This window comes from Primulina eburnea, chromosome 12 (assembly GCF_022965805.1).
Source record: "Primulina eburnea isolate SZY01 chromosome 12, ASM2296580v1, whole genome shotgun sequence".
Lineage (NCBI taxonomy): Eukaryota > Viridiplantae > Streptophyta > Magnoliopsida > Lamiales > Gesneriaceae > Primulina > Primulina eburnea.
The window spans coordinates 36,456,116-36,464,402 of NC_133112.1; the positions used below are offsets into that span (position 1 = coordinate 36,456,116).

At 34.5% G+C, this 8,287-nt stretch overlaps 2 protein-coding genes across 2 annotated transcripts; both read left to right on the top strand.

Moving 5' to 3' along the window:
• Positions 1–809: 809 nt before the first annotated feature.
• LOC140808417 (uncharacterized) lies at positions 810–3,552 on the top strand. Its single transcript, XM_073165546.1, has 2 exons — positions 810–3,231; positions 3,337–3,552. The coding sequence occupies exon 1, from the start codon at positions 810–812 to the stop codon at positions 2,697–2,699; it is 1,890 nt and encodes a 629-aa protein (XP_073021647.1). The 3' UTR covers positions 2,700–3,231; positions 3,337–3,552.
• A 964-nt stretch (positions 3,553–4,516) lies between these two features.
• On the top strand, positions 4,517–5,236 carry LOC140806866 (uncharacterized). Its single transcript, XM_073163387.1, has one exon. It carries the CDS (start codon positions 4,517–4,519, stop codon positions 5,234–5,236), a length of 720 nt encoding a protein of 239 aa, XP_073019488.1.
• The last annotated feature ends 3,051 nt before the right edge of the window (positions 5,237–8,287 follow it).

The window sequence follows — 8,287 nt, forward strand, 5'->3', positions numbered from 1 at the left end:
ATTTATTTTAATATATGAAATTAGGTCCAAATAGAAATTAGCCCAGTGGCCCAACTAACAAAAATAATAAACATATTATCACTCCATCAAGAAAATGGGCTTAAATTTTACGAAGAGCTTAGCCGCTTAGGTCTTGAGGCTTTTTGCTCTGCCACTCTCTTGCGACTTTTTTGCTCTGTCACTGAAGACAACAGATTCAATTGTGGAGTGCGGCTGTTTATTTTCAGGTTGCGGTGCCGTTAGACGAAGTAAGAGGTAATGTTAAGTACTCAAAACCTGAGAATTAAAGCTGCATCGAGAATTCGAAGTAAGAGGTAATGTTAAGAACTCGAAAACTGATAATTATTTTCAGGTTGCGGTGCCGTTGAATTCAATTGGTGATTAATTTGTCATTCTACTGGTGAATGTATATTATGTATTGATTGTGCATTTGTCCTCTCTCTTTTGTGTATTGATTGCATTTTGAAGAAGACTGGGAATAAATACGTCCAAATCTAAAATGAAGGTGGTGTTTGCTACAATTTACAACTTGAAAGATTTGAAGTGGCTTTCTGAAATGTGTTTGATTAGTGATTATGTTTTACAGATGTGAGCAGGAAATTTAAACATTGATAGGGTGTATGTGAGTATGTTTATTGGGACTGTGTAAATGATAATTATTTACAAAAATAAGAAGCACACGAAAACACACTAAGGAGAAACACACTACTGGTGAAGTTTCATTATATGTTTGTTTTGGTCTCTATTTTGTACACACAATTTTGGTTCTAATTTCAATTTAATATTTTTGTTTATATTAGATTATTTTAATGTCAACTCAAGAAAGAATGAAGAGAAACAATATTATGTCATTCTTCAAGCCAATAGTTGATAATCTTTCATCATCCGAGAGGACCGAGACTCATGAATCCATTCTTATTGAGGAGCTCGAACCTCCTTCTAAATCTCAAAGAGTTGAATTTGATGAAACTTCCCTTGAACGAGATCCTGGATTGCGTATTTCGATGTGGCGACATCCTGTTAATCATCGTGATGAAATTAGACGATCTTATATCAAAATGGGACCATATCAACCTAAATTGTCGGAATATCCACGGTCTGAATCAGGGAAGCAGCATCGTCGATTTCAATATGCATGGTTTAAAAAGTTTCCATGGTTAGAGTACTCTCCTTCGAAGGATGCAGTATTTTGTTTTCCGTGCTATCTTTTTGAATTAAGTGAAGCACAACAATCTACATTTACAATTGAAGGGTTTAGAAGTTGGAAACACGTTAATGATGGAGCCAAATGTGCCTTTTTGTCTCACATGGGAAGTTCTAACTCGACACACAATAAATCTTCAAAATCTGTTATTGATTTGATGGATGTAACTAGGCATATAGATAAAGTAATGAATCGAGAAACTTCTGAACAGATTCAAAAAAATCGATTAAGGCTTGCAGCAACAATTGAGAGCGTCCGTTGGCTTAGTTTGCAAGCATGTGGATTGAGAGGTCATGATGAATCTTCAGATTCCCAAAATCGTGGTAATTTCATTGAGATGTTAAAACTATTGGGGAAATGGAATGCTAGTATTGGTGATGTTATCTTAGACAAAGCTCCGGGAAATGCAAGATATACCTCACCAGAAGTTCAAAAAGAAATTTTGCATATTATTGGTAATAGAGTCAGAAATATAATTCGTGATGAAATTGGAGATTCTAAGTTTTGTATTTTGGTGGATGAAGCAAAAGATGTATCTAACAAAGAACAGATGGCTATAATTTTGAGATTTGTTGATGCCCATGGTTTTTTGCGAGAGCGTTTTTTCCAAATTGTGCATGTTCATGAAACCACAGCTGCAACACTCGAGAAAGAAATATGTGATGTCCTCACTAGATATAATCTAGAAATTCATAATATGCGAGGTCAAGGATATGATGGTGCTAGTAATATGAGTGGTGCTTTTAATGGATTGCAAGTTTTATTTCTTAAAGATTGCCCTTATGCATATTATGTACATTGTTTTGCACATCGACTCCAACTAGCATTAGTTGGAGCGGCTGAAAAAGAGATCTCTATATGGCTTTTCTTTTCAAATCTGACTACTATTGTCAATCTTGTTACATCTTCTTCCAAGCGCAATGCCGAGTTACAATCTTATCAAAGTAATGAAATTGCACGTTCTGTTGTTGCCGGCGAACGCGAGACTGGGCGAGGAGCTAATCAGGTTGGTACTTTGCATCGAGCAGGTACTACTCGTTGGAGCTCCCATTTTGATTCTATTTGCAGCTTGATAGATATGTATGTTGCAACTATTAATGTGCTCGAAAACATTATCACCGATGGTACCTCTACTTCAATGCGCGGGGAAGCTGGTGGTTCATTAATAGTGATGAAGTCTTTTGATTTCATTTTTATTTTGCATTTGATGCACAAAATTATGGGGATCACAAATTTGCTTTGCCGTGCCTTGCAACAAAAATCTCTTGATATCATAAGTGCAATGGATTTGGTCTCTACGACTAAAGAACTTTTGCTGACACTGAGAAATGATGGTTTTGATATTCTTCTTTCGTATGTAAAATCATTTTGCACAAGATTGGATGTCGATATACCGGAGATGAGTTCTCTAAGCATTCTAGTCGTTCATGTCGGAAAAAAGATATCATCACAGTTGAACATCACTTTCATTATGATATATTTAATGTTGCAATAGATTTTCAGTTGGAAGAGTTAAACTCTAGATTCAGTGATGAGACGGTAGAACTTCTAATTCTCAGCTCTGCTTTGGATCCAAAAGATAATTTTAAATGGTTCAACATTGACAAGATTTGTACTATTGCTGAGAAGTATTATCCCGAGGATTTCACTAAACAGGATATGCATCATTTGAGGTGTCAACTACAGCATTATGAGCTCGATGTGGTTTGTCATGAAGATTTTCAAAAAATGTCCACTATCTCAGAATTGTGCCGAGGGTTGTTTGAAACAAAAAAATTGCAACATTATAATTTGATTGACAAGTTGATCCGTCTAGTTTTAACTTTGTCTGTTTCCACAGCGACTACGGAGCGTGCATTTTCGGCTATGAAGCATGTTAAAACAGTTCTCCGCAATAAAATGGGAGATTGTTTTCTGAAAGATTCTATGATTATCTACATTGAGAGAGAGTTTGCTTCAAATATAGACTCGGATTCTATAATTGATGAATATTATACTTCGAAGAATCGTAGATCACAGCTTCAATAGTAAGATTATGTTTATACATATTATCTTTGTATGTTTTAGTTTAAAAATAAATGAATGATTTTAGAGATATTCATTTATTTGATCTTCATTATTTTTTCTTGCAGGTTTATGGAGATATAATATTACATTGTCAATGTTTTGTCGATTTTGGAATCTTGCTAGTTCAATAACGAAAATATGGAAGATCTTGTTAATGAGAAATTTTTTGAGGCTACGATGAACAGGTATCATAACTATGATTTTAATTGTTATGGATTATTTTGTTTTTTGTTAAAAAATTTTAGCCCGGGTAGATTTCAAATCCTGGCTCCGCCACTGCATATAGACACACGTCTCTCCAAATTTATGAACCTAATATCTCGACCAATTAGTGTTCAAATAAATGTATTCTATGCTGTCATAAATATAAAAAAATAAAATTATATTTTGGTCCATAATTATAATTTTTGATTTCGAAGCTAACAATTTTGGTTACTTAAAATACAGAAATTTTGTTCTTTATCAAATCAAGTTAGTCTCTTTCTTACTCATTTATTGTTTGAGTTGACGCAATTCTAGACAATTTATGACATCCAAACACTACTAAGGGCATCCACAGTGGTGGATATTATCATCGTCATGTCATCCAAATATCCTCTTCATCTAAATATTCACCACTGCACACCATTGATTTGTGTGCCATTTCAATATCCGGTTATAAATTTGTAACCGGATATTGCTATTTTTTTAAAAATTTCTTCAAGCCAGCGTGAGTTTAACGCTGGATTGAGACGCAAACGTTTATTGCACGCGCGCGCCTGATACTCACATATTGTGAAAAGATCTCGACCCACTCTTCCCAAATTGGGAAGAGTGGGTCTTCTCAAATTTGGGAAGAGTGGGTCGAGTTATTTTCTCTGATTGAATGTTGGGTTTTGAACGTTGGGTAACGTTCAAATTTTAATCTATAAATACATAAGTTTTTAAGAAATTAAAATTCATATTTTCAACATCCTACATACATATTTCTCTCACAAAAAAATATTACATACAAAATATTTTTGGAATGGATAATAGTCCCAATAAATTTTTTAGGGATCTTTTGAACTCTCTAAATATCGACGAAAATTCAAGCTCAAAAAATAGCCGTTACCAACTAGCCGTTACAAAATAGCTGTTACCAACAAGACGTTACCAACTAGCCGTTACGAAAATGTATATAAGTAGGAAATGAATCATTCATTATTCTTCACAATACATCCGATCTGCATTCTCTCTCATACTCAACTATTCATTTGTTCCAAAATGTGTCAAGATCCTACTCAAAATAACAGAGAAAACATTCCAGAAGATACAACATCGGATCCTGATGAAGAATTATTCATGACGATGGTGCATAATCAACATAGAGCGGCTGAATTCATTCAAACTTCTTATGGAAATGCACAAAGAAGACGATCAATTAACAGAGAGCGTGTAGCTGGGCACATTCAACTTGTTAATGATTATTTCTCTACTGAGCCGGTTTATACCGATGACATGTTCCGACGGAGATTCCGAATGAGAAAGGAGCTGTTTTTACGCATAGTCACTGATTTGCAAAATCATCCAGACGGATATTTTAAATGGAGAGAAGATGCTGCGAGAAGAAAAGGCTTATCCCCACTTCAGAAATGCACGACAGCTATCCGTCAACTAGCTTATGGAGGCCCAGCCGACCAATTGGACGAATATCTAAGGATGGGTGAAACAACTGCACTTGAATGCTTGTCCAACTTTTGTCAATATGTTATGCAAATATATGGGCGTGTGTACTTAAGAAAACCCAATGCAACCGACATCACTCGTTTGCTTGAAATGCATGAGCAAAGACATGGTTTTCCAGGCATGTTAGGGAGCCTTGATTGCATGCATTGGGCTTGGAAAAATTGTCCGGTCGCGTGGAGAGCCCAGTACACTCGAGGCGATCATGGCTACCCTACAATTGTGCTTGAGGCAGTTGCATCAGCCGACTTGTGGATATGACACGTCTTTTTTGGAGTGGCTGGGTCTCGTAATGACATCAATGTCCTTAACGAGTCGCCTCTTTTTAATGACGTCTTGAAAGGAAATGCACCAGATGTTAATTTTCTTGTGAATGATACACAATATACTAAAGGATACTACTTAACAGATGGTATATACCCGGAATAGGCCACTTTCGTGAAGAGTTTTTCATGTCCACAAGATTCCAAAAGAATGAAATTCAAAGAAAGACAAGAGGCTGCAAGAAAAGATGTTGAACGGGCATTTGGGGTTCTCCAAGCTCGTTGGGCAATTATAAGAGGCCCAGGGAGACATTGGTTTATGGATAAATGCAAAGAAATCATCTATACATGCATTATCTTACACAACATGATTGTTGAGAACGAGGGTCATGTAATATCAATGTGGGATTTCCAAGAACAGGAAAATTTCATAGCCAATCAGGGTTTAACCACAGAATTTGGCGAATACCTTCGAAGAAATACAGAGTTACGTGACAGTCATTTGCATCATCGGCTTCGTCACGATTTGGTTGAACACATTTGGGAGACATGTCGTCATGATGAGTGAACGACTAGTGTATTTGACTATATGTGTGGTTTGTAATTTCTGTTTTTATGTCTTATTTTTCAGTATCTTCGTGAATTACTAATTTTCAATTATTATTATTATAAATGTTGTTTTATGGTTTGTAATTTTTTATTATTAATGTTATAAATATTGTTTTGTGGTAAATTAATTTTGTATAGTTCGTTATAATTTTTTAATTTATTGATTTTTATTTTTTTACAAATTAATTTTATATAGTTCGTTTTAAATTTTCTAATTTTATATTTCAGTAAAAATATAATACTAAATAATAGATGAATGTAATTAAAGTGGTGAAATGATTTTATTTAAATGAAAATAAAATATTAATTAAAGTGACAGTGTGACTCATAAATATTTGGTTGGTGAGATATTTGATTGTGAAATGTGAGATATTTGAGTAGTGAAATATTTGATTGATGATGTGGACTATGAGACCCACAAATATTTGGAGGAAATATACTTACTATTGTGGATGGCCTAATGCGTCGGGGGTGATGCCATTATTATTTTTTTTACTTTTAATCATTTTTCTCGCCATATAATATATAACTTGGGTCTTGCCGTTGCACCAGGGGCTGTTGCACCAGGCGCTAAGCATAGGTGTTTTGTATCCATCGAGAAAAAACGGGTCGTAATTGTATAGCGGTATCTGAAAACATATCTTGAGGACGCCCTACGGCGCTCATGGTATCATTATGAATATACGAACCAAAACTGTGAAAGCCCAGAAATATGCATGCCCAGTTGATATGTGATATGATTGCATCACGATGTCTAAGGACACGATCTAATAGATGGTTGTTTTGGAATTCCATCTCTACTATAGAACTGGACGTGAGAGTTTCTTCTCATTCAGCTCCTCGCGAATAAAAGGATTCAAAATGGAATTTCACTTAAATTTGAATCTATATTAAATAGATATTCACATTTTCATTACGCATATTGATACTTACAAAGTCGTCTTTTTAAATATCCAAGAGATTAGAGACTTGGAGAAAACTTTGTAATTTTCCCTTGTCGCTTTAATTGACATAGACCCCAGTCTCATAATAAAATGAGGATGGAATGCTACATTGGGAATGGTCGGGATAGCTAATTCCCGTTCTCAACCCATGACCAATTCTATAATATTCAATACAATATTTACGGAAATTATAGATTCTATTCTGTTCTATATATAGACACTATACACTATACTGATATATATATATATATATATATATATATATATATATATATATATATATATATATATATATATATATAGAGGGTTGTTACTCTGCACCCTTGGGTGCAGGGTAGCTGTCGCCCACATGTGCATTTTTTTTTAAAAACACAACGTTTAACGACGGTTTTTACGAATCAGTCGCCAATAGCGACGGATTCTAACAAACCGTCGCTAAACGTCTAATTTTTAAATAAAAAAGCCGGACAGAGGGGGACAGATGGGCGTTCACAAAATCGATTCTCCCGTCCAACCTACCGTCCCACAACACAGAAAAGTTTGAGAGAAACTCGATTTCACCCAAATTCTAGAGATCTCGTGCGCCTCAAACCCGAAGGTAACTTGATTTCACCCAAACTGTGCTTTTGAGGCGCAGGGAACAATTTTTATTTGAGCCGCACTTACATTGACACATACATCGAACCAAATTTTTATTTCTAACAACTTCGATTTACATTCACGCACATATTTTTATACCCGAGGTTTTCTAACACATTCACACACAAATTCTACCGGGAGTAAGAAATTTTCCGACAACATCGAGTTACCTTCGGATTTGAGGCGCACGGAAAAACCTTGCACGAGATCTCCAGATTTGCCTTCAGTTGAACCTCACTTTTCTGTGTTGTGTTTCTCGCAAACTTTTCTGTGTTGTGGGGCGGTAGGTTGGACGAGAGAATCGATTTTGTGAATGTCCCTCTTTTCCCCTCTGTCCGTTCTTTTTTTTTTTTTTAAAAAACAACGTTTAACGTTGTTTTTTTAAAAAAAGAAAATGCACATGTGGGCGCCAGCTCAGCTGTCGCCCGTAGGGTAACAACCCTCATATATATATATATATAATTTTAATAATTAGGATAAATAAATATTTAAAAAGAAAAACACATGAACATTAACGGTCACCAAATGTATGTTTTCTATTTTGTCCATCATTAAATAAAGTAAATGTTTTATCAACTCCAAAATAAAATATAATAAACTCAAGGCATAAAAATAATATTTAGAAAAATCCTACTAAGATATATATACTTACATTTTATACGTAAATTTATATTAAATTTTGATATGCATGTGGGCAATGCATGCATAGATACAAGTCATTATCTATATTTTTAAATTTTTACGACACTCATAAAAAAAATATTATAATTTTTTTTAAAAAAAATCTTTTTCAATATAATTGTAAACGATTTTACACAAATATTATTTAACATAAAAATTTAATTTATATACATGCA